This window comes from Emydura macquarii, unplaced genomic scaffold (genome assembly GCF_026122565.2).
Source record: "Emydura macquarii macquarii isolate MOO-44397 ecotype Brisbane River unplaced genomic scaffold, CSIRO-AGI_Emac_v2 contig_2422, whole genome shotgun sequence".
NCBI classification, from domain to species: Eukaryota; Metazoa; Chordata; order Testudines; family Chelidae; genus Emydura; species Emydura macquarii.
Window position 1 is genome coordinate 21,051,068 of NW_027132559.1, and position 27,361 is coordinate 21,078,428.

General features: G+C 41.1%; 1 protein-coding gene across 1 annotated transcript in view; it reads right to left on the reverse strand.

Moving 5' to 3' along the window:
- The window catches only part of ABCB5 (ATP binding cassette subfamily B member 5), a 48,286-nt gene that overhangs the window by 1,243 nt on the left and 19,682 nt on the right, over nucleotides 1–27,361 (reverse strand). The window contains exons 13-27 of the mRNA XM_067561665.1: nucleotides 26,189–26,392; nucleotides 24,990–25,160; nucleotides 23,088–23,249; nucleotides 21,023–21,178; nucleotides 20,331–20,474; nucleotides 19,094–19,201; nucleotides 18,710–18,787; nucleotides 13,473–13,556; nucleotides 12,205–12,408; nucleotides 11,436–11,536; nucleotides 10,129–10,269; nucleotides 5,116–5,272; nucleotides 3,560–3,757; nucleotides 1,667–1,873; nucleotides 859–1,005 (exon numbers count right to left, since the gene is read on the reverse strand). Coding sequence (XP_067417766.1) covers nucleotides 859–1,005; nucleotides 1,667–1,873; nucleotides 3,560–3,757; nucleotides 5,116–5,272; nucleotides 10,129–10,269; nucleotides 11,436–11,536; nucleotides 12,205–12,408; nucleotides 13,473–13,556; nucleotides 18,710–18,787; nucleotides 19,094–19,201; nucleotides 20,331–20,474; nucleotides 21,023–21,178; nucleotides 23,088–23,249; nucleotides 24,990–25,160; nucleotides 26,189–26,392 — 2,262 coding nt within the window. The remainder of the gene's footprint in view (nucleotides 1–858; nucleotides 1,006–1,666; nucleotides 1,874–3,559; nucleotides 3,758–5,115; nucleotides 5,273–10,128; nucleotides 10,270–11,435; nucleotides 11,537–12,204; nucleotides 12,409–13,472; nucleotides 13,557–18,709; nucleotides 18,788–19,093; nucleotides 19,202–20,330; nucleotides 20,475–21,022; nucleotides 21,179–23,087; nucleotides 23,250–24,989; nucleotides 25,161–26,188; nucleotides 26,393–27,361) is intronic.

Below are 27,361 nucleotides of genomic sequence, written 5' to 3' on the forward strand. Positions count from 1 at the left end.
GAGAACTGTTGTACCCATCTCAGTTCAAATAAGCACAATAATGCAACTGGATACCGATTCAGAATGTACAGTCTTATTTATACAGTTATTCTTCTATAACACTTATTCAAATATATGTGATATCAGCAGGCAACAGGTATGTCCAGCTAAATTGTGGAAGAGCATGACGTGCTACTGTGACCTTCAATAATGAAATGTGGTATTAGGTGGTAGTGAGCAGGCTTCGGCAAGGTCTACTGTAGTCTTAAAACATTCCTGAGCAGGTCATCTGATTAGTTCAGAAAATAATCTTAGGCATTGTACAGCCTGTACAAACACAGCTGCAATTCTCTTCCTTCAAGGAAGATACTAGAGAGGTGAAAGAGAGTGGAGACCAGCGCGAAATGATCTGAGTTAGCAAGTTGAAGAGCACGTCATGACTGCATCAGCCAGGTTAGAAGTTCACCAAAGGGCAAAAAAGGGCTGAGTCTGAGGGTGAAAATAAATGTAGAATATCTAAATTCAAGTGTTCAAAAACCAGAAGACAAGCCCCGAAAAACCTAAGAGATTATTTCCAGACTGAAATGCACACAGAACTTGCTTCTAGAGCATGCACCCTTTTCAGCAACTAACACCATGTCATGAAAAGAAAAGGAAAATACCCCAGAGAGGATGATGGATGCTGTGATCTCTACTTAGCCATCAGAAAGCTGAGTCTGTGACACTGAATGACCCACCCCGCTCCAAGCTTTAAACTAAACACTACATGAAAATAAATTGGATGTTTGTCCTTTCCTTAGTACTATTGTTAGTTTCCACAGTACGGCCTCCAGCCCACTGATACACATTCTTGTACATTATTAAACATAGACAAGTTACCTTTTCACTCGCATTATCAAGAGCAGAAGTGGCTTCATCTAACAACAAAAGTTTTGGTTGCCGGAGGAGAGCCCTTGCAATAGCAATTCGTTGTTTCTGGCCACCAGAGAGCTGTGTTCCTTTATTTCCAACCCGGGTATTGTATTTCTGTTATAAGAACATACAGTTGATGAAGCAAGAGGTTAATGTGTAGATTACATTGCAACTGTAGGTGGTATTAAAAAAAATCATCAAGTTTCCTTTACCCCCCCCCCTTTATATTTTTTTTGGGTGGTAGAAAGAGTAGAAAATTTATTGTTGAGTATTGCTGGATTTCCCATTGTGGCTCAGAGCCTGGTCTGAGGTTGGGAGCAATGCAGAGACATACCCCCCCCACCTTGCTATGGGCCTTGTGCACTCACTGTGCCTCAGCTATTGATGGACTGTTGATGGGAAAATCCTATGGAATAGTACATCTCACTTAAAAAACCAAAAGTACCATTTGAACATCAAATCAAACATTTTTATTTCAGTAATATTGAAAACCACAAAAGAATAATAGCGCTGTAATATCAGAATCCTCAGACCTTTCAGTACCTTGATATTTGATATAGTCTAAGACAGTGGTTCTTAACCTTTCCAAACTACTGTACCCCTGAAGCCTGAGTCCCACCCCCACGGGGCTGAGGCATGTAACTTAGTTTCATGGTGCCCCCGTGGCTCCAGGCAATTGCCTTTCTTGCCACCCCCAATACCAGCTCTGCACTTGCGACCCCTCTAAAACCCCAGGTTGAGAAACATTGGTCTAAGACTTCAGTCACTTGATTACCTCAGGAAGTTCTTCTATAAAAGAATGAATATTTGCTGCTTTTGCTACTTCTTGTATGTCATCCAATGGTACATTCCGACTGTTATCCCCATAGGCAATATTTTCAGCTATGCTGCAGTCGAAGAGCACTGGCTCTTGGGAGACTATTCCTATCTGAGAGCGTAGCCACTGGATATTCAAATGTTTTGCATCGATGCCATCAAATAGCTGCCAATAACAACACATATCAAGTCAAGATTGGGTGTCTGATATTTCAATCAGCCTTCATTCACAAACATTACAATTCTGATAATTTTTATTACACACCAAAGAACTATCAAGAGTTAACAGCACTGAATATGGAACCCTTGTGGAAACCCCTCCAGCCACAACAACAGGGGAGAAGAATTCATAGCACTAGCAACCTCCTGATGTCAGCTGGATCTTTCAGTACTGACCTCCTTATAGCTAGACTTTATATTAAATGTATTGATTAGGTCATTGGTTTTTACAGTATTGGTTCTGAGGAGAGCTTAGCAAAAGTCGAAATTTCCATCCCGTGAGAAATTCCAATATTTTGACATTTATTTTCATCCCAAATCAGAATGAAATGTCAAAATATCAATTTCTTTTTTCATGGAATGAAAGTTCTGAAGAATTTTCATTTGAAAGTGTTAAAATGTTTTGTTTAGACTTAGTTTGACATTAAACTACATCAGCCTAAGGTGCAGCAGTACCTCATGAGGTACAATTCTGCAGCTCTCATGTCCCCTTTGAACCAGGCTCCCTGGCTATAATGCATCTTCCATGATGCACCACAGTCAGACGACTCCCATGATGCACCATATGGTTTGGTTAGAGGGGAGACCATGGAAGTTAGTTTAAGTCCACTGGGAACAAGTTAAAGCTAAACCACAGTAAACCAATCTTAAAATGAAATAGGTGTTCATGCAGGGGATTGCATCAGCTGAACTATATTGATTTTAAAACTAGTTGATGTTATATTGCTTCAGATTTCTTGTGTAGACAAGGTTTAAGGCTAAACGTAGCACAGATTAAATGCAAAGGTTGATTACTCAAACTAAATGCAAGTGGACTGGGATTGTGTAGTAAATCTGAGAGCCATGTGTTTTCCACTTATGTATTTCCAAAAGGGTGGAGTCGCAAAGTATGGGGATCCTGCTGGAGTATCAGGCCTGGATCAGCTGATTTGTACTGCCCATCTCTGAAGTGGAGCAGTACTACAAGAAACATTGTTGTCTGAGACCAGTTCACTAGCAACTCAAAGAGGACTCTTCTAGGGCACTAGTCATTCTCCATGAGATTAAACATACATAGTTTCCAAAAGTAACATTTCCTTTATGGATGTTCCCATTAAAATTGTATGGAATTGTTTCCTCTGGAGAACATGATTAATTTTGGTGAGCTGAAAATTTTGAAGTTGTAAAAGAAAAATTGCATCCATTTTTCTTCACCCCAGCAATATTGAAGCTCACCCGGTCAATGATAAGAAGATACAGTTGTCACTATGACTAAATTGTGAGACATTCTTTTTTTAAATTTACAGTTGATGCTTTTGGGCCTAGTGCTGGAAAAAAGATGTTATGTGGGATACGAACAGTGAAAAAGCCCTACTGAAGAAGCAATAAACCAAATTTCTAATCTGCTCACTCACTCCAGCTATAATTGGTATAATATGGTAGAATTTGACCCAATGACCACAAAACCTGCATGACATGCTGTGCTCAGTAGTCACCGAATCAATATAGGATCAGGCATCCCTGTTGGCTTCATAATTCACTGCAGCTGGGTCACTGGAGCTTTTAAAATAGCAGTAAAGCTTAAGTAGGAACATGTGGTTAGAAAAATGATAATAAAATCACCAGTGCGGATATTATCAAAATTTAATCTTACCACTTGCCCTGTAAGAGGGTCATAGAATCTCTGTAAAAGCTGAACAGAAGTGCTTTTCCCACATCCACTGCTGCCAACAAATGCCACAGTTTGTCCTCTTTCAATCTGAAGAGACAAACCTTGCAGGATGGGAACATCTGGGCGAGATGAGTAAGTGAAAGACACTTCACAGAATTCTAAATTTCCTTTGAATGTGGCCTGTAAGAAGAGATTAGCAACACTTTCATGTCACGTGTTCTAAAACTTAAATATTTAACTTGACATAGGTGTTTTTAAGGCAAATATATAAAGTCATTTTCTGTTCATTACAGACATATACACTCCAAAATGTCCTGGTTGAACTCAGATGCCCTGTTCTATTATTTTAACCAAAAGATTTCTAAACTGTCCTTACAAAGCCGATGTAGGTTTGATGGTGACTAACTGTTCCTAATAAGACTTATTTAACTATTCTTCAATTTTATTCTACTATAATCAATCTTTAATTTTAGATCTCGGACTACATGCTTACATTTCCAGGCAAAGAAATCGCACAGTCTCAGCATGGAAGACCATGGTACCAGCTGATTTTGTCTCCATATATGGTAATGTGCTATGTCCTTGCAGGATGAAGCAATTTAAAACCAGCCAAACACAACACATGCATATGCCCACCGCCAAAGGGTTCTGAAAGACTTGTGATTTAAAACAATATGTGGCTGATTCACGGTCCTATTCTGTCACTGTGTCTGCAGAGGGTACTCCCATTGAAGTTGTACCAAAGCATAGTGACATCCATCTATCTTCAAACACAAACATTATTTAATCTAGTGACACCTGCCCTATGGATCCAACCAGAGCCAAAGAGTGAAGAAGGGGCCCAGTGTCTGATGAACAACCCAACTTGACTAGGTCATCCTTGTTCTGATTTTTGTCTTTTTAGATTGTGAACTGTGTGTGTCAAGACTTGCATCTTATTATTAATAGAGTTACAGTAGCAACCAGAGGCCACCATTAGGATCAGGGCTTTCTTATACTGGGTATTGTACAAACATAAGATAAAAGCCAGTCTCTGCCCTCAAAGAACTTACAGTTGTAAGGCCCTGATACTGCAACTTGCTCTGCACATGGGGACCACTGCCTATTGGGGGTGGGGACAGTGCAAGGGCTGTGTGGAATAAGTTGGAGGATCAGAGCCTAAATAGGGGGATATGACAGGACTGGTGGGCGTAGACCACAACAGAGGATGATGAAGAAGAAAAGAAGGGTGACAGCAATAGAAGCATAAGATTTCATATATTTGCTACCATGTACAACATGGATGAGATAATAAATCAATCAATCACTAAAAGACCACCTAGTAGGTACTAGTACATTTTGAGCACAGCTGTAATATAAATAACAACAATAGGACTGAGATGATGAATGATGAAAGGTTTGTCAATCCACCATAGCCCAAAATTCCCACTCTTCCTGCCTCTCTTTTTCTTTTATTCTAAGCAGAAGCTTCAATGGGGTGAGAAAATTGCTAGCAACAAGGACATGTGGAGTACGCTTATAATTGAAGTTGCACTCACTGGTTTATCTCCTTCTTGGCTGTAGCTATCAATGGCTGGTGTCCTTTCAAACAGAGCAAACAAGTGTGCGGCCCCAGATTTGGCTTTGGCATATTCAGGCGCAAAGGTTAACATCTCGCCAAGTGCCATAGCGCCATATGTAATTGCAGAAAAAACTCTATAGGAAGCAAAATGTTTCAAACAGTAACTTCTGGTTAGATGCCAGCTTCATTCTGAGGCAAAAGCAGTAGAAGCACAAGTGTTTCAAAGGTTGTGACATGTAGCAGACATTTAAGCAAACGACCACTGCAGATCATATATTCAAGTATAATAAGGAATATAAGGATGACACTGGGCTTCACCTTGTAGTCCCAGTAGCCCTTCATAGGAACAAAGCCAGCTGCAGTAGCCCTATAGGGATTCAGAATGGACAGGGCTTATCCATGAGGGTCCTAGGAATTCTTTAGTCCCCCCCACCTCTCTCACTGGGGAGCGACAATGTCAGTGCCACCATTGGGACTCAAGGCAGGAAGACCAAGAGGGAAGGACCTCACTAGGACTTAGGAACTCTTCACCTCAGGTTCTTCTCACCCTGCTGGAAAGAAGCAGTGGCAAAAGCAGAACTCCGGAGGCTTGAGACTACTTTACAAGTCCTCTCACGGATTGTCCTTTTGGCCCAATGCATGACTGGAGATACTAGACAATGGTGTCTGAGGGAAGAGAGGTTGAAAGAGGAGGTTTTGTTAATTAAGTTCTAGATCACCATCTTCATTTTAGAATATTAATCATCACCTGGAAGCTAAGTATATAAGATGAGCATATGTCTTCTGAAAATTGGGCCCCGTTAATGTATCTCATATTGGGCACCAAAAAGCATTTTTGAAAATGTAGGTCCTTGTGTTTCTGGAGTGCTTTAGGCCCATTAATTGTTAGTTTCAACAACAACAACAAAGGGACATTTTAAAACACGAGGGGGCATTCATCTTGTATTTCTCTCGTGTTCATTCAAACCTGAGCCATTATTTTCCACAAACAGAATCTTAATTTAATAGCAAAGATTACATGTAATCCTAACAAGACCTTTATTGTTCCTGACCTATAGTTTCAAGGACCTTGTTCAGCCATCATTTCCATGACGTGGGGCTCTGACTTTCTTATAAGTTAAAGAAGAGAACTGCACAATACATCTGTTATATAAAACAGGCAAACACAGTATGCCTTCATAAGGATTATCACGCTAAGTTTAGGTCAGGTTACAGTTAGGCAAGAGGGTGTGCATACAATACAAAGAAAGAGAGAGAAATAGGGCAGTCTACCAATATTTGATCTTTCCTGCTTGGTTTCTGACTGGATACCAATAAGCTCTTTTGAAAGAGAGAAAGTATCTGCAAAGTCTGCCTCCTGTCAGCATATATGTGCTCAACACAATATTTCCTATATTTGCTAATTCACATGTTGAACTAGTAAATAATAGTAAAGAAGGGGACCTACTGGATGAGCCACATACAGTCTCTGAGGGACTGGCTTCTACAGCTGACTGGAAGATGACAATTCTGTTTCACAGCAATTTTTGGGTTTTCAAAATTTTTCATTTGGTGTTAAAAATCCCCCCAAAACTCTTTCATGAAAGGAGATGTATGTCACTCTACAGCTGGGTGTCTTGGGTACTGCTATGGGATGTGGGAGACACACATTTAAGTCCATGCTCTGCCTGCTTCAGAGCAAAGCTCTTCACTGCAGAACACCTCAAATCAGACTGAGTAGAGACTTGAAGCTTGATCTCTCCCGGCTCAGGTGAATGGCCTAACCACCCAACTATCATCTCTCTCCTCATCTCTCAGCCCCAAAAACCTTCCTGATGAAAGTTTTGTAGAGATAAACACCTTCTGACAAAACACATATTTCAGTAAAAATATTCCAGCTAGCTCCACTGACTTCTAATATTAAGCAATGTTACAAAAAAAATTTACCTTCCTTGAATGTAAAAAAAAATTCAGTGAAATAATTTTTTTCTGTAAAAATAAAACAAAACAATAAGCTCCTCTCCCAGAGGAATTGCTAGATTTGCTTCATCATCAACCAACATGGTGGAAGCTGGCAATGAATGTGTCTACACAGAACAATAAACTCAGGAGTGCATTGTGCCCACGGGGCTCCCACGGGAGTCAGGTAAGGGCAGTTTTAAAAGTGTAGCCTGGCTCTGTAGGTGCCCTGTCATACGAAGTCTATCAAAGGGATGTTCTGAATCAGCATTTTTTTATTTCACCACCTCCCCAGCAAGCACTGCCTCATTTTGGGGATATACTAGCCGTCAACCCTTCTTCAGGAGGAGGAATATGTGCTTTGTAGTTTTACCACACTTCACTGTGCAGATTTTAGCTGCCAGAAACCCTATGCCTCCCAGCTTCCTGGGAGTTAATCCAATCCAATACTGTGAAAGCCATTGCTGATGGAATATCACCCATTCACATGCTTTATTCTCTGCTTGTTCCTGCTGTTTGACTCTTTCTGGTTTCTTATTGTCTACTGCAAAACACAGCTGGCATTGCTAAGAAAATAGCCATTCTTCTAAAGCACAATGTTTTGTCAGAACAACAATCATTTTCAGCATAAAACCAACCTGCCCCTCCTGCAACTGTGACAGAATGTACTACCCAGAGAGCCCTCGGTTTTCTATATGCCATCATGCCTACTGAAATCCAGTAGGATGACACTTGGCTAGTGCTTGGAGCAGGTGCTTAGTAAAAGGGGCTGTTAACTTCAACTAATATCACATGTATTTCTTTTGAAATAGAAGCTCCATGACATGCCAGCCAACAATGCCACTGTCAGCCAGTTGATTCCTCTGAACAGATTTAAACATACTAAAAAGATCAATTTGTGTAAGCGAGGGTAATGTGGAATAAGCCACGCAGGAAAACTTTCAGCGAGCCTGAAATTCACTAAGTATTATATAGAAACATAGGAACGGCCATATAGTATCAGACCAGTAGCCCATCTAGTCCACTGTCCTATCTCCAGCAGTGGCCAGAAGCAGAGGCTTCAGAGGAAGATGCAAAACCAACCCATAACAAAGGATTATGTTCTCTAAAGTTATCCTGCTCTCTGAAGTTAGCTCCCCCTGGAGCTCTTTTCCATTTTGTGTCATCTGCTCACTCCTTCTCCATATTACTTATTAACACCAGTCCTAGTATTGAACATCAGATATCCCACTGGTGAAATTCTAAGGCAGATTAAAAGCTCAATTTATTCTTACTCTTACTATTCTGCCTCTTAGCCAGTTTCTAATCCATGACAGAACTTTACCTCTCCTCAAAGCCACTGCATTTCTTTAAGGAACACGAGACACGTTGGTCCAGATTCTGATTTCAAAACATTACCGACTGCAGCAGGGATACTCCTGATTTACACCAATGCCAGCAGAAGAGAATATTGATATATTTGTTAATTTTAATGGCCAGGTGTTCAGTAATAGAATTTTGCTCACTAGTGAGCAGAACACTTTCTTTCCAGGTATGTGTGTGCTGGACTCTGTCCATCAATAAATCTCTCTTCTCTGTCTCTCGAGTGGCCATATTCCTCCACCACCACATCTCTGTCACGAACAGCCACGCTCAATACTTAGCCATCTTCATTACTGTAATTTCTGTCTTCCTCTCCCCTCTCCTGGGTGGCTGTTTTAAATCTTTGATCAGCTGCCATGCAGCCCTGTCTGACCTAGGTTGCCAATAACTCCAAGCATTATTAGCATATATGATTAGGCACAGAAAGAATAAATAAAACGGGCTGCCAGCACTGTGACACCAGATCTAGGCAGGCTCCAAAAATGTGTCATCATCTGAATTACTTTGCTCCAAAAATGAAACGTGCCTAAGTCTTTTGTTTGCCAGTAAAAACTATCCCTACATTTTACTGCCCAATACCACAAAACACAAAGGCCATAAACGGAAAGAAGGAAGAACTGTTGGGCAGCAGTGAATGCCTACTGCAGGGATAAATAAATCCCGCCATGAATCGAGAAGCCCCTTTTTAAGTGGTTTTAGTTTAATTTTAAAATAACTTCTTTTTAAAAATCCCACCCCAGTTCAGTGAAGTGCTTAAGGAAGTGATTTGTTTGCTGTATCATGGTTCCAGTGCACAGCTGGAATACTGTACACCGGGTACATATGAATGGAGGAACGCCCTTCAGCCTCAATGCTGAAGCTTGATGGTCTCTGTGGCCTTTACAGGCTCCCTCTGACAATGGCCGGGGGGGGGGGGGGATAGGGGGTTAATCTCCAATCATTCTCTGGCCCATGGCTGCTCTGACCCCCAGGTACCGTGGTGTGCAGGGAGGTGTTGCAAAGTGAGCTCTATTCTGTGAGAATGCAGCCCCCAAACACTATCGCTCTCACCCCTTGCTTGTGCAGCTGAACTGTTCTGGTCCTCTGCACCTGTAGCAGGATCTGCCCCAATTGGGTTGTTTATATTCCACAGCATCAGAATTTGGATATCGTTTGAGTCACCAACAGAACCTCAATTTAATAGCAGACTTTCCCTTCCCTAAGCAAAACTCTCTGCATTCAAACCATCAGAAACAGGCAGCAAATAATACTTCAGTAAATGATAACTTTCTAGGGCCTCCATCGTGCAGAGAGGCCCACCTGAGGGGATCCCTGTGCAGAACGTCATTGACTTTGGTGGCGCTCTCTGTAGGCAAACCCAGGGCCCAAGTTTATTTCTGCAAACAAAAATGAGCAGAAAATACTTGAAACCAAATTTTACATGCTGAATTTACTGAAATTAACAAAACCTGTCACAAAAACTTTCTCATCTTGGTGCAGATATTGTACTACAGTGCTCCAGTGCGGGCTCCAGTTGTATTTAAACAACAAAAACATACAGAAAATAAACTCACCTCCTTCTAGTCTGATAATAATTTATCTCAGTGACAATGTTGAGAGATGAAGAGGGTGGGTGCTGGGGGATTTCCTCAGATATCTAAGGGGAGGTGTAAAATGGCACTTTAAATATTTGTTAATTTATATGACTCACGTGAAAACACCTTCAGGGGTCATTCTTCCAACCGTAATTAAGTATGCCCCAAATCGAAAGCCTGCTGCATAGGTGAAATACATAAAGGCCTGGCTGAACGCATAACAGGAACCGTAGATCTGAGCTTTCTTCTGAGCATTTCTGCAACATACAGTATTTATAAAAAACATGAACCAACTGTAAAATTATTAAGTATATTCTACTTGCTCAAAGAGGAACTGGGCTTATGTATGCTGTAGCTAGTACAGCTTCACTCCAAGAAGCTACAGAGGCCACACATGGTCAACACCCAAATTTCTCTAGAGTGGAAAGCTTGCATAGATGGCAAAAATGCCCAAGCCTTGTCTACACTACCACCACCACACTGCTTCCAGTGGTGGAGATGCAGGAATGGTGGAGAATTATAGGTCCAGTTATGGGTAAATGAAACTGGAGAAACAACCTGTAAAAATATAGATAGTATTCAGCTGTAGCCAAAGGTCTGATCCTGCACACGCTTACACATGACTTTGCTTACATGAGCAAAATCATGCAGCATCAAATTAGGGAGGCCAGGGCTTCCTGGGACAGGAGAGAAGAGGGGCCTCTAAGGATGATCTGGGCTGTGGCGGCTGATACAATATCTACCCACCACCACTGCCTCTAGGTCACGGCTATACACTGGAAATCTACCAATACATTCCCACCAGTTCTAACAACAGTTCAGTTAAGATGGATCCTTGCCCATGCTAACCAGGATTCAGACCAACAGAACCTATGCTTAATTCATTACCACTTGAGTCTCTTGAGAGAATTCCCTGTAGCACCATGCACCAGTCTGAGCCTAAAGTCACATGTATAAGTGTTTGCAGGATCAGATCTTAGAACTGCAAATTTATACTTTATATTTAACTGCCCCAGTCTTCCCACTCAAGCATCTTTCCAGTGAATTTATGAGAAATTATGCTGAAACACAAAAATATTGCAATTGGTTTAGAATATATGTCACTAACAACAACATTTGATACCTTGTGGACTATTTAGATTACACTGGAGGTGCAAGCTCTTTCATTCTTTTCTCAAGCTGATACAGAGGACTTTTTCTCCTTAACAAAACAGCTATATGATGTATTAATATGGCTATTTGTTTGCCTTTGTTTTTTCTCTGCAAACTATTAATTTAATGTAATATTTTAAATGGATAAATAAAATGGAAAAAGAACCAAAATGGGACAATTGCAATGGAGGAAAGAGCAATGCAGATGGTCTCAACATGCCTGATAACCAGTGGGATTGCCTGGCTTAATAGAACATGAATTATTTCTGACCTGTATGGTTTCTGCAGGTTTTCTTCATACATTTGTTCAAAAGTGTTCTCTCTAGTTAATGAAACAACTGTTCTAATGTTCTCCACAGCTTCAGTTGCTACCTTTATTTAAACAGGAAAAACAAAGACAAAATGAGATGGAAAAAAATCACCACTGGTCCTTCCTAACGTAACCTGGGATTGGTAAACTTTTTCATACAGAGGAATGTAATTACTTATACTTATGGTGGCAATATATTCAATGCAACAAAATAAATACCCTGTTTTTTTGTTTGCACAAAGGTTTAATCACAGAAATAAATGAAGTTGCTTTTATTTCAATGTTCCTGACTCCAGATATACAACTAAATATGCAAAGTTAGGCCCAGATTCTGTGGTCTGGCCAAAGGGGTGCTTAGCATGAGTCCTGGAAAGGTAAGTAAGAGTGAATTTTTGTTGATTTATATACTTGAGTGTTGGTTTATTCTTTTTTGGAAAAATTAGAAGAGAGTGGTGGTGAGGTATTCGCATACACACGCACACAACACATCTATATACACTGGGAGAGTGATGATGATGATGGTGTATTTTTATGGCAATTGCACTTAGGATCCCCAGTCATGGACTGAGACCCCGTTGTACTAGGCTGTACAAGTGAAAAAGAGAACAGGTGATATATTGAAAACACACCCTGGAGGGGTCACATTGCAAATCAAATTAGAAAGAGAAGTTTCTATTCTTTGTTTGTTCCATTAGGTTAACTACGTTGTTATGAAGAAGCTGCATTTTACCTTTCCTGCTTGTTGCAGTTCCTTCTTATCTTGGTTGGCAAATCCAATCAATGCACTGGTCTCCAGCATCCCAGTCACCGCAAGCACAGGCGCCATCACTAGTATCAGCAGAGTCATCTCCCACCCATATATAAAAGAAATGATGGCTGACAATCCCATGCTGGAGATGTTTTGTGCTATTACACCGAGCCTTGAGCCTGTTGCCTATAATTAGGTATCATGTGAAAGTTGTCATTTGCTAATGGGTTTTAAATACAGTCCTTCTCCTTATCTGATAACAAGCATATCAAAAAACAACACAACACCTTTCAGAGAGGTTTTTTGCTCAGGCCTCATCTCCTCTGGCAGAGATGGGTTGTGAAATCCAGCACCGGTGAAGCTCCATTCTAACCCCTCCCGCTCAAAACAGCCTCATTTGTTGTTTGAAACCCACATTCCCACACTGCGTGTAACTCCATCTAAAAAGCTGCAGATCACACAGCTTTGAGTGACCAAGAAGGGAGGCAGAGGGATGGTACAGATAGCACCTTACAGCAAACACAGGAAGTGAATTCTGCTTAAAGGAATCATGACATCGCCTGAGTTTTTTCCCCTGTTCTTGAAAACCAGTTCTTGAAAAATAGCAGACTTAGCCTTTTATTGACTGTTTGAAATTTAAACTAAAACACAGAATCTCTACTAACATGTACATAGTGCTTTCAGCTGAAGTGCTTCTTATTCAGTCGCTCTCCCTTTCATCCATCCCTTGTTCCCTCTAGAAATGGGCTAATTTGAAACTCCAGATTTGAACTCTGCTGAACTTCAAGGTTGGCCTGTATCACTCCAATGGGCTGAACCACAACCTTAGATCCAAATACTCATGAACTTCAGGAAAATTCAGATCCAAATCCAAACTTGCAATTCAGGCCCATCTCTACATCCTGCACAACTTTTGCTTCACTCACTCCTCCTCTCTAGCTCACGACTCCCCAGTGTGCCATTTGTCCCTTCATTCTGAATCTAATGCTCCCCATTCAAATATATGTCCCCTCTCCTCCACCTTTACAAATAACCCTAACATTTTGGGCCTCCTTGCTTTCTCTCTTCCCAATCCTGTCCGTCCCTCCATAAATCTGCCTTCTTCCTTCGTCACCAGCCTCCTAACAGCTGAATAAACGTGCTTGTCCCCAGCTTTACAGATAGTTCAGTGTTATCAATAACCTGGCAGAATGACCCATACTTAATATTAGTGTTACATAGATACTAAAATCTCTCTCATACAGACGTACTGTTTGAATTTGTGCTGCATCTGTGGCTAATCTTGTTGTCAAAGCTCCAGTGCTGTTTTTCTTATCATCAAACCAAGAGATGTCCTATGAAACAAACAGGAAAATGAGGTTACTCAGTGAGAAAGAGGCCTCTTTTCCTCATCTTATTTTATTAACAAAATCTTCAATGTTGTCTGTGAGTACATCTGTTTGCACATTAAAAAGTGCATTTGTTCAAAAACATCCTCTCTACTTAATGTGGACAGTTACACATGCAAATCATGTTAACTATCAGTTTGTGCATGCAATCACTTGATTTATGAATACAAAGATCATTGTAAAGAGATGTTTGTGGAAGATTATAATTTAGAGACACTCCCTCATAATGGACAGTATTATGAACCTAGGAATTTAGAGATGTGCCCTGGAAGCTGGGGTTGAGAACACAGTGTAGCTGTGCACAGCAGTTCACCACAGAATCTCTCTGGTTTTTTTTATTAAAAGTTTTATTCCTTTCTCATCCACTGGGTTGTTGTTTAATGAACCCCCAGATCATTACAATCATATCCCATTATAAACTGGTGTAGCTCCCTCAACTTCAATCAAGCGATGCCGATTTACGCCCGCTGAGGATAGGGTCTATGATTTTTTTTGTGCATTCAAATTTATATTCTTGCAAATATCACAGATATTAATTATAAAGACCCTTTAAAATGGTGGGCCTGTGTGTTCTCAGCAAGGCAATAGCTGGACTCTGAAGATAGCGTAGATTCTGTATTTTCTTGAAGTCCTACACTCACGGACTCTGGGGCCTCCCCTATAAATCTTCTTATGCCCAGCAACCTGGATCTGAAAGCAAAGGAGGCCAGCAATTAGCCTTTACAGAAAGGATGTCATGCTAGTTTAGGGGCCTTGGGTGGCCCTATATATCAGATTGACTTTTAGTTACTGATCAAGTGAAGATCCGTTATGGGGTAACAAAGGGAAACCAGCTGACCTGTCAGCATCAGTATAGTCTCTGATTTTCAGGGCTGGAGTTGAGATAAATTAATTGCTGAACTTGATTTGTATATATACAGAGTGAAGTGAAGTAGGAATAAAAGGGTTAGTTATTCAGATATTTCTTTAACCTAAATGTCACTATAGCTACATGAATATTATTTTGATACAGATGCTGGATTTAACTGGGGTACTTTCATTCTGTCACCATGGCCCCTTCCACACTTGTACTGGGAAACTGTTTTCTAAAATGGACTTAAAAAGCTTCAAGTCAGGCTAAAATGGTTTTAACACGAGTTTACATTAAGTGTTTTAAAAATCAAAAACACAAGCACTGCAGAAAACATGGTTCAGGGCTCGTAAATCAAGAATTTCCACTTGCCTGCCATTAGAAAGGATGGACCTAATCCTAAAGCCCATTGTGTCTTTCCACTAGCCTCAACTCATTGAGGATCAGGCCTTTGAATGTAATTTTAGGTTTAATTTTAGGCCCAGTCCATCATACAAATACAAAACACATTTTTGTAACCAGTTTGTCACACTCTTGTGTGCCCTAGTTACAACAAACACAGTTGGGTTGTGTCCACACAGGAGCACTTTTTCCACAACACAAATAAATGTATGTCAATCATATTTCTGACTTTACACCCAGCAGATGGCCTCTAACAATGTTTGTATTAGTGCATCTTGGTACTGTGAAGCTGATATTATGAAAAACAGCTGTATTATACGTGTCTATAGGTGGATCCACCATTGGTGACAGGTCCTGTAGCGTACACAAACTAGACAGATACAAAGAGATACAGATACTTAGGTTAATAATTGCATCCGACAAAGTGGGTTTCTGCCCATGAAAGCTTATGCCCAAGTAAATTTGTTAGTCTTTAAGGTGCCACAGGACTCTCTCTGTTTAGGTTAATAATGATACTCAGGCCTCACAGTGATTATGCAAGAAGCAGCTGCATCCTTAGAAAAATCAATGTAGCTAATTCCTCTTTTGGGAAGGGTAGGAGCAGTCACAAAAAGTTACCAAGAGACAGAATCGAGGAAGCCCGGGGGGTTTAAATAGCAAATCACTCAGGAACAGAAGAAGAGAGACAGAAAGAGAAACTGTGGGGCAAAATATAGCCAGTCACAGAAGCTGGGTGAGAGAGAGCAGCGTGTGTCCAGATGGCCCCAAAGACTCTTGACAACCCAAGGGACTCGAATCCCAGCCCAGCCAATACCCTGGAGTGATAAGGAAACTGAGGCAGGGACACATGTTTAGTGTTTATTGCTCTATGACCTTGACTCTCCTGTGCTTTACATTCAGTACAAAAGAGCATAAAGGTGTTAGCCATGCAAAGTGGGTGTGTGTTGACTGCTTTAAAACTACAGCGTGCCACTGAGAGAGTTAAACTGTAAACCAGGTTTGGAGTTCTGGGAGAAGGCTGTGAGAGTAAGTGGGGTATCTTGGGGGCCAGCGTTGGTTCTGGTCCTTTCGGAGAAGGGGTAACAGACACAGTAAGTGCCCAGGAACTATACCAGAGGGGCCAAGGGAGGAAACAGTGCTGTAGCCTGCTGAGCCTCTAGAATGTTGAAACTCTCCAGAGATCCAGGGCAACAAAGGCTTAGCTTCCCCTCACAACAGCAGTCTCTAGTGGGGGGCTGGCAGGGAGTGTGCAGTAGGATCTGTGACGCCTCAGCAATAGTAGAGAGCCTGACAGACACGCACACAGGAAAGCGCCAGAACCATGTCAGCCTTAGAATGACCCCTCTGATGTCCTACTGCACAGAAAGCTGAGAGAGAGGAGGACCAGCCAAACCAGTGAAGCAGGTATGCTGAGATTTGCACTGTGGAAAGATCTGTCTGACCTTCAAATAACCAATAGCCAGACATTTTTTGGCATCAAAAGGAAGCCAAATACTCTTCTCTGCCACCCAACAGATTCAACAGCTATTTTGTCCCTGAGCCTTTCTGGGAATTACTACTTGATCCACTGCCTTTAAGTTACTTTAAAAAGATTTGATTAATCATTTGCTCTTGGCAGGCTTAGAATTGTTAGGTTTTGGGAACCAAATTGTGTGCTGCTCTCACTAGAATGGAGAGATTGGCCAAAATGTCCGGAATTCCAGCAATGGACAAATGTACACTATATATGGCAAGAAAGAAAAAAAATAGCAGCATTACACAAACAAAAACAAAGACTGTGGATAAAACAAACATTTACCTTAATAAAACATTATATTTTATAAATTGCAACCATGTAAATATCAGATAAATCTGTTTCATATTTCTTAATACAGAAGAAGTAACCTATCCCGAGGCTTTTTCACATAGTCTCTTCCTGACTAAGACAGTAATTTCCCATTCCAGCTTCTCATAGGTCCCATCTACACTGAAATGCCAATTGCACTGGGAGACAAGGTTACAAAACGCATGTCCAATGACTGTGTTATACGATGGTGTTTACAGAATCAGAGCATGGATTGTAGAACCATGTTTGTGAATCATACCACAGATTTACAAGAGTCAAAGGCTGCAGAACAGTTCAGGAGTATGGCTAAAATGCATTTCAGTTCTGTCTACACAATAAAACATGTTTTAACCATCTCAGGAAACTTTATTGTAACTGAGTTACTCAACACAGATGGGATTTACGATGTAGATGTGACCTAAAAATACATAGTATTGCTGTGTTGCCTTACTTCATAGGCCTTGTTTGTATTAGGGACAGAATCATGCTAACTAAAGTTGTTTAAATATGGTTATTGCTAGCAGGGTTCTAGTATGGCTTCCCTAATCATTACAGAGAAGGATCTCTTTGTCTAAAGACAGCCAAACCTATTATAGAAAACCCAGAGAGTTTGCCATCTTTCAGTCAGGCAAACCTTCCCCCACAACCCTGGGAAAAAAGGTCCCTAGCTTATTCCACTCATTCCATAAAACTACTCCTCCTTGAATAAGCCATGAACACTGGCTGAGTTATTATGAGCAGGGATTCTCTGCTCCTCCCTGTGCTCTGTTGGTGGGACAGTGTGTGTGTCCGTCCCCCCCATCCTTCCACCCCGTGCTCTGCTACTGGCTGCTCTTGGACTCCAGAAGTAGCAAAACAAGGATGCCAGGAGAACTCTTGGTTCTCTCCTTCCTGGTATATCGTCAAGCTCTTCAAGGTACAGGGCCTCCAAGACATTGCTCAAGAAAGTGTTATTGGTCTTTTTGCCTCCAAATTGCCAGGTTAGTACTTTTGAGTGTCAGGTATGCAGAGCAACAAGGAGAATGACTTTCTGCTGTGCAGGCAGACAAGAAGTTCACTGGGAGCTCTGGCAGCCATTAAATATTCTTCTCGGCTGAGGTGAAGTTCCATTTCATTGTGGTTCTCTCGAGGCCTCTCTCCTTGAATTCACTATATTAGGCCAGTGTCAGGTACTGAACATCTTACCTCAGGTGCTACTGTCAGGAAAATTAAAATTCATACCAGGGGCCTTCTGATTAGCCAGTGGCAGTGAGCAAAGATGACAAGCACGTGCTAACTGGCTGTTTAGGTGGGACTGACATAAATAAAAGAAGTGATGCTTAGGATGATGGCGGACATCTGTCAGCAGACAGAAGAAAACCAGCAAGGAAAAGGAGGAATATGATTTTGACATTCAAAAAACCATCTGGCTTAAAATTAACTGGGTTTAGAACCAGGTAGGTGGTAACCTAAGGTCACTTCCACACAGTAAGAAATACTGATTTTAACAACTGCAGTTCAACTTGGTTGCAGTTCAACTGTGTTCTAACATGGTTTGGCCCAGACTGCATGGGTGGGACTGAATCACATTATAATGGGGTTCAAACCTTTTCCCAGTTGTTAGAACAAGCCTGAGCTAGAATCAAGTTTAATGACTGTTGTTCGATGTGGTTGTTTTTATCGTGTAAATGGGGCCTTATCTTAGTAGTATGTAGCACAGTTTCATGAGGTTTTAACATAATTTTCAGGCAAACAAATCTCTATTCAAAGTGGTAAAGGAAATCTGCAATGATAGTAGGTAGTCTTGGTTAGAATTACCTATCCAAGCAGAAGAAGAACTATGCTAATGGAATTCCATTAGCATAGTTCTCCTACTTTGGATAGGGTAAGTATACACAAAATTAATACTTAAATCTTCACGTGAAAGGTGGTGCAGTAAAATTGCTCTGTGTATGAGGAAAGAGGGTGGATTAATCCTCTACAATTTATTACAGGAAAAGCAAATGAAAAAACAGTGTATTTATAAGAAACTCTAACACCAACCTGCCGCAGCATGGCTTTAAATGCCATATGCCTTAATCTCATTGTTAGGATTTCTCCTGATCGCCCATAAAGGAAACCCTGCAAGAAAAAACAGCAGCGCCTCATATCTTTGATTTTTACAACTTTTAACTTAAATGGCAGTCTAAAGGTACTTATGCAATAAATGCATTCATTTATTACAAGCATAGCACACAATGGCTAAGCGCGCATATAAAATTAAAAACAAACAAGAGCTGAACAATACAGCTACAGAACCAGACATTCTTCCACCCCCTCATGCCACGATCCCTCAGCTGTCAACTTTAAATCCAGAGCTGACTAAAGCAGTTATTAGAATGCGAACTGCTTTGCAGACCAATTATTCTATTGAGTATGAGAGTTTACCTGCAGAAAACAAGCGATAAAGTAAACAACACCTATAACAGCAAATATGATGGAGAAAATGTTAGCTTCATGCTGGATCCTCTCTGTATCATCTTTTATTGAAAAAATCTGCAAAAATAGAAGGAAATCATCCAAATGTTTTGTTAGTCAGCCTACTAAAAGATGCTGTATAACACTCTATTCTATTCTATCCCATAGAGTTACTTACATACTTGGGGAAGACGAGAAGAGAGTATTTATATGAATGAGTATTTCAAGATTAAAGTTAACAAGGACTAGGGGTTAAATTTTCAAAAGCCTCACACTGACTTTTCTACCTAACGCTCGCTTCCCGTCCTAATCTGCTTGGGACCATCCTGATAGTCATGGTGCTTTCCTGAACTGCTTGGCTACCGAGTTACCTATAATCAGACCTCTAGGCACTGGTGTCAAAGGCTGCAGTAGTTGTTGTGCCCATTCCCTGGCTTTGGAATGCTGACACAGCACTGAAGTCAAAATCAGAGGGAATACACACAAAGCAATCTTGTTAGCAACTGGTTGGTCAGTGACTTCATAACAGAAGTTAGCCCTCTAGTGCCATCAGGAAACCTTTCTTCTTGATTATATTTCAATAGGCATTATCTTTCAGGAACAGGAGCTCCATTAAAGGCCTATTCAGTGCAGAAAGATCCCCATATGTATTAGGGAGAGAGGAAAAGGTGTGAGCCAGTGATTTAAGCACAGGAATTGGAACGTCTCAATTCTACACCATGCTCTAACATGCTCTGGGGCTTTGGACAATTCACATCTCTCTGCCTCAGTTTCTCACGTGTGTAAAATGGGGATATTTCCTTCACAGGACTTGTGGTGTGCGGACTCATTCATTAATGTTCATAAAGTGCTTTATAAATGGGGAAAAGAGTGCAATATAAATACCAAGGATTATTATACTATAGAGAAACTATGTTAGCTAAAACTCTTTTTAAATAGAAAAATGCAAACAGTTTCCCTAGACCAAGCAAAACTGTTCTGAATGGTTTTAGAAACCTTGTTTATAATCTGCTTATGTTGGGTGCTCAGTGACCCAAGAAACAGTGGTGAAACTATGCTAGCATCTTTTTGTGAAGAACTAGGTATAAAAATGATTCTAACGACCCTCATTTCACTGTAATGTACATAGGGCCAACGGTACTAATCAGAACAAGTTAACTACCATCCTTTTACAATTACATTATGGAAATGTCAGTACTCCACTTACTGTTATAATTTTAGCAAAGATGATGCAGAAAATAGGGTGACCTGCTCCATTAATAATTGCAGCAAGTGTCCCCAGCAGAATGAAAGGCCACTCAGACTTGTTTAACCTAAAAAGCTGGAGGAAAGAAACTTTGGGGAGGTCTTGCTGTAAAAGAAAATACAGATATTAATTCAGATATTTTATTTTTGTCATATGCAATTCATTCTTATGTTGTTAAGAGAACTGAGCTACATTACGGTGCCTACAGGAAAAGCTGAGTTTAAGAACCCTGGACTAGTAGAGAACAAGGCAGGTAAATGGAGTGACTACAGGTGACAGGACTGGCCCAATCCATTCTAACAACACTCACTCTGGAATAGTCTTAACAGCAAACTCTGCATGGGTAACTGTGCTTTGTACTTACATATAGCAGCATCTCAAAGAAGCTCTACAAAGCAGGTTATGTTTTACCCACATTTTATAGATGAGGAAACGAGACACTGAGAAGTGATTTGCTGAAAGTCACACCCTGAATCAGTGATGAAATAGTCTTTGATATATGCCCCATTTCAGAACGGTCATGATCTCCCTGGAAGAATTGTGCAGGTTCCACTGAAATTGTATCCTTTGGCTTTACCACTGCCTGCTGCATCTTTTTAGGATTAAAACAAGACCCACAAAGAAAACTAGAGTAAGCTACAGTAAATCATTACCTCTTCAGGTGTGGCTTCTTCTTCAGCCCCTTTTTCTGGAATATGTTTTATGCTTGCTCTTTTGGAGATCAACCCATTGATAGGGGATGCTTCTTCGTGATCTTTTATGGTCATGGTTTCTGTTGATTCTTCACTGTTTTCTGTTGTTTTAATAGACTTTAACACAACATAAATTCAGTCACAAATATATCAAGTGGGTCAGTGTAGTTGCATAAGGTAGACTCCACTTCCATTTGCAGTGTCATGTAGGTTCTGAGAGACCCAGACTGCTATTTTGGATCTAGTCCTCTGACTAAATTTGCTATTCATAACCTTATTTGGCAGAATCATAGGAGTGTTTCCCCAAGTTATTGGATTCTCGCTCCTCATGGGCTGAAATCCAGCTACAAGTGTCTTCTGTGTTATTTACATGTTTACACAAAAGCTACCATTTTATGTCAAGCATTAAGGAAGACATGCTCATTTTCTTCCAAAGAACCTGTGCCGTTATTCCTGTGAGCTTCCATGGACTTCCATGAGACATGAGGTTGCTCAGCATCTTTCAGAAGTGGGCCCAAAAGGTTGTAAGCAAACAGTATATTCAAGAATACTTTGACATATTGCTTTAATTCTGTTTTTAAATGATTTGCAAAACTGCTGATAAAATGTGTTTGCTGTGCCCTATATTTCTGGCAGAAATCCTGGCCCCATTGAAGTCAGTAGCAGAACTCCTATCGACTCTGATAGAGGCAGGATTTCACCCCTAGTATTTTTAAACCATTTCCTTTGCATTTCCTTCCAGTTTATCCAAAGTCCCCTGCTCCCCCAAACAAACAGAGTATTGAAGTTGGCTGGTTCTGAATCGCACAGATCGAAGAATCCATGACAGTACAACAGTTCTAAGTATAGCATTTAAGAAAGTTTCCTACGAATATGCTTTAAAACACTATTTCCCAGGTCAGAGCAGGTCATACTTGTTTTAAAACTTGTCTTTTAAAAACGATTTCCAAAGTATATTCAAGAGTTTTCTAAAATATGGCTTAAAAAACGACAGCCTAGTTATATCTACTGGTCATTCTTCAAATGTGTTAGGAATGGTTTTAAAGCCACGGTACCAGGAATGGTATGAAAACACTGCTTTAAAATTGTTCCACTATCACAGCCTTACTGCCAGCTTGGCCAAAAGACCCATCAAGGCCTTGTCCCCATTAAGCACACGACTAGCACTTCTCTCACAGTTGGGCTAGCAACGACGACAGAACTAGGTAGATCAGCCTCTGCTCTAACCCTGGTTAGATAACATGGTAGTAAAAATGCCTTCACCCTGCCTACAGTATGCTACCATCATTTCTACCATTGAAGGGGTTGCCCTGGTGCCAGAGCAACAGTGGGGAAAGCTGCTGGAAAATTCCCAGTGTGTACACACACCAGCACTACAACTGTAACTGTACAAGCACCTGGTTGTCTAGTGAAGTTAGGGGCATTTGGGTTCTGACACAGATTCTGTTTGTAGTGTGGATCCAACATCAAAATTAGAAACTAGAATTATGGACTGGACTCTTACCTTTTCTTTGGAACCACCTTTGGTGCTGTGAAAGCCTCCATCCACCCTTTTATCTGGGATTCCACACAGAGCAGTTGCCGAAGGAGCTGTGCTACAAGGAAGCTGGAGGGTGGGGAAGGAGCCCTGATTCCAGCACATCCTGGGGTATCTGTGGCTTTTGGGGCCTAAGCGCACTGCCTCTTTTGGGAGTGGGGGCAGGGAGAGTATCAAACACCAGTGACATGTACATACAGAACAATCTTGACTTTTGATATTTTTTGTAGGTGGCGGCGATTTGGCTTTTAGTTAAGGTTGTGCTTCTCACTTCTTGTCAGAGTAATAAACGAGGCATGTACTAGCACATGTGTGACCTGCTTATTACACCATCTTTTAAATAAACAAAGTTGACAGATCACAAACAAGACTTTTACAGCAAAACTTTAGCATCTTTCTAAGGTCCAAGAGACTTCATACGTAAACAAAACAGACATATCTACAGTCTCATTTCTAGGTTTTGTATCTAAAATTGTGAATTCAATGTACCTGTGCTGTTGCAAGTGAATAATATAATCCCCTTTTCGCCATCAACTCTACATGTGTTCCTTCTTCCGCCACAGCACCATCTGCTATGGCCACTATTAAATTTGCAGTCCGAATGGTGGAAAGCCGATGAGCTATTACAAGAGTGGTTCGACCTTTGCTGGCCTGTGAACAAACAACCAAATTGTAATTTGTGTCCCCTGTGGCTCGGAGATTTAGTGTAATTTACTCTCATTTGTCCTACTGTAGTTACTTCCTATCGATTTCGTTTGTGAAACATCCTGACAGTCCATGAGTTTCACAACTGACTCAACTAAAACCAGGATGCGTGCCCTGGTTCCTTCTCTGCTGGATAGAGTCAACCTGCTTGCCGGCATCCACACTGAACAAAATCAGGAAGCTTGTTTTGCTTCTCCTGCTTTTCTTGCCTGTCTCTCTACTTATTTTATTCAAAATTAAAAAGCTAAACTATGAGCTGCTCTGTTATGCCATGTGGAGAGGTCTCATAGGGACTGATTCATTGCAGGGGAGCAGATGGAGCAACGCATGCCCTGGCCCTGCCGTAATATGCCTCTATATAGGGGTCCAGGTGGCATGAAGTTGGCTGTGCTAGCTTCACATCTCCCAGGGATTTTCCTGAACTGAGGGAGCTCTCAATTGTCTTCTTGAGGCTTCTATAAGTGCCTTCTTTGCTGCCAGAATAGCATAAAGACACCCAGGGTATGTCTGCGATGTGATAAAACACCTGCGGCTGGCTCGGTGAGCTGACTCAGACTCATGGGGCTCGGGCTGTGGGGCTATAAAATTGCAGTGTGGACGTTCAGGCTAAGGCTGGAGCCCTGGCTCTGGGACCCCATGCGTGGGGGTGGGGGAGAGAAGGGTCTCAGAGTTCAGGCTCCAGCCCAAGCATGAACATCTGCTCCACAGTTTTACAGCCCAAATTCCACGAGCCCAAGTCAGCTGACACAGGCCACTCGCAGGTGTTAAATTGCAGTGTAGACATACACTAAATGGTATCTGGTTCACACTGATGTAGTCCTGTTTCAAATGGGACTATGTTAACATGAACTAGGTACCTTTTAAAGGGCAGTCAGGGCACAACACTGTGCCGCACTTCACAAATCATACACCTTTGATCCAGCGCTATGTGGACAAGCCATTAGTCAGGGCTGAGGATTTGGCCCAAGTTGTCTTTTGAATGAGATAGCCATGAGTAGCATGCGGTGGAATAACAATGAACGCACCCTTCTTTGGCAGAGCATCTCTCTGTGAAAAGCATTAACTAGAAGGTATCAATATTGACACACCCGAAAGACTAACATTACCATAGCACTTCTTAATACCCTATTCTGCATTTTTGTTAGCATTGTTCCGATGACCTGAAAATACAGAAATATCGATTGTGCCAATTCAGATGTTTGTGCATTTAAAATTGATTTTGAAGATATGACGAGAAGATGTTGATCCTAAGAACTCTAACGGTGATGCAAATTATTTGCTAAAGGGCAGATGTAGCCCTCAATGATTTGCACCCTATTTACAATCTGATTGTAGTCAATGTGTTTGCTTGTGCATCAGGGCATCTTTTGAGCCCCATAACCACATGATAATGTATTCATTACATCTTGGTGATTTAGGCTCCAGTCTTGCAATCAGGGCTCACTCATACGGAGCCTCACGGGGGACTGGGCCATGGTGAGTTACCGCATGGTTACTGTTGTTCCCAGGGGGGTTACAGTGTTGTTATTGCTGAACGATGGGGCAGAATTTGGCAGTAATTGAGTAAATGATCCCTGTCACTGCTGTACAATAATAATCTTATTCATCTATTCCTTGCATTGAAAGAAAATGTATTTGAGTCAAGAAAACGGAAAACAGAGGTTGTATCAATAATACAGCATTTACCTTTTCCAGTGCAGCTTGGACCACTGACTCACTTTCTGTGTCCAGGGCAGATGTGGCCTCATCTAACAAGAGAATCTTAGGGTTACGCACCAAAGCTCGAGCGATGGCTATTCTCTGCTTCTGGCCCCCACTCATCTGTGCTCCTCTTTCTCCTACAAGCGTGTTAAATTTCTAAGGAAATAGGAGAGATACCATCAGTTTTGCAGTATAAACAATTAACTGCTAATTGATTTCAATGGACTTTGGATCAGGCCTGCAGCGAGAGCAAAATAATTATGTAATACGGGTGCACCCTACTGAAATGAAAGATAAGGTTATATTGTGTGATCCACAGAGTACTGGACACAAATCCCATTTTAAATCAAATCTACACAAAGTCAGTCTCAGTAGCAAAAATGTTCCCACAAGCAGGTGGTCAGCGAATTTTTTCAGACGAGGTAGTGAGAACCAGAGGGGCAGCCCAAGGTGACAGAGGAAATTTCTGGTGGATCTGGTACTAGAACCACAGCTTATCCACTCAGCCACGACACCACTCAGAAAATACGGGTCAGATCTGCTTCCCTGATTCAGCCAGGTACTGAATGAAGCAGCTGCATAAATTGAAGCACGTAAAAAGTTCCATAACAGTGGGGATACTGATGTGCCTGAAGTCATGCACATACTCAAGTACCTTGTTGAATTGGGACCTTTGTGCCATAAGCACTAACTACCCTGATCATCACTTTATACGCCTACAAATACAAATTTTGAATGACACTGCAATTTCCACTCTTAGCCACAAGGTGGCTGCAAAAAATCAAAGTTTCCCTGCTTACATTTATCAGCTGTTGCTGAGTTTCTGTCACCATATTCTGTAATTTTGCAAAGGGGCAGCTGTCCCTCAATTTGGGGCTGAGAGTGAAGAAAAGACAACCATTGTTCTTACTTTTAAGATGCATTGATAGCCAAATCATCCATGCTTCCAGCTTTTGGATTCACAGTTATCCCTCCCCCCATCCCTGGCCTGATTTATTTTCATTTCTTTAGATTTCTGTTTCAGAGAATTTAGAGAAACAATGCAAGTGCTGTAAATTTCTTATGCCACACACAGCCCTAACACACACAAAAGAAAAATGTTTTTTTCTATGGCCATATCTCAATATCTCACTTTATTTCAGTTCATTTCCAAGAACGCAGGTTATTTTAAGTACTGTACTTACATCAGGAAAGTCCATTATAAAATTATAAGCATTTGCTTCTTTTGCTGCATTCTCAATTTCTTCATCGGTTACATCCTCTCGACCGTATCGTATATTGTTTCTAATTGTTGTCCCAAACAGAACAGGTTCCTGACTGACCACACCAATGAATTCTCGGTAATGTCTCACATTAAGGGACTTTATGTCATGCCCATCCACTGTGATCTAAAGAAAAAAAAAGACCATTTATAGGAGTCTGAAGTTATATATTATTATTTTGCTATTACTGTATTTTGTATTACTATCGCACCTTGGAGACCTAGTCATGAACCATAATCCTATTGTACTGGGCATTGTACAAACACAGACCAAAGAGACAGTCTTATTCATGAGTCTTTCTAAACCTACATACATTTAGGACAAAATCTTTCCATTCAATTTGGCAGGGCGGATTTAAGATTTGTGATAGAAGTCTTGATTTATTTTCATTTCCGTGAAGAAATAGTTCTTGGCCAGATGCTTCCATACACCAAGTGGAAATTTGCTTCTGCTATGCACCACATATGCAGTAGGGGTAAAGTAACTGATTAAAGGAAGGGGCCCACAATCTGAATCCTACCATTTCTTACGTAGTGTTGGCTGGAAATAGTTTTCATTTTTGTCCTTCTGCAGGAGAGGAAAAGCTTGAAACCAGCAGAGGCCATCTCTGCTAATCAAGCATATGGTATCATGGTTCATTGACATACACCTTAAAACCTGCATGAAGCATGGTGCAACAAGGATTGAAGGAAAAAAAGAGGACAAATTCATGTATCTTAAATGGGGTGAGCAGTCCTATGCAGGTAATCCATATGGTGGAGGAGGTAACAAAAGGTTTGGCAATAATTTGTACATTGTGCACACAAATGCCCATGAAAATTCTGTGTCTGGATAGCAAATAGGAGATGACAGATATATGTCAGGCAATCATTGAGCTGATCACTGGTCTTCACAGAACACACTCTCACATGATTGTGCGACACTGGAGCTTGGGTGGAGTGTGGTTGGCTGTAATTTGTTACACTGGTGTTTTCATTTCACACGAGGGGGATCACCATTGCCTACTGGTCTGGAGGGCAGAGTTGCAAGAAGGCTGAGCCCAGACTGTCCTATCAAGACCATGGCCTACCTCTCCAAAACTTGCTTGTGTAAGTG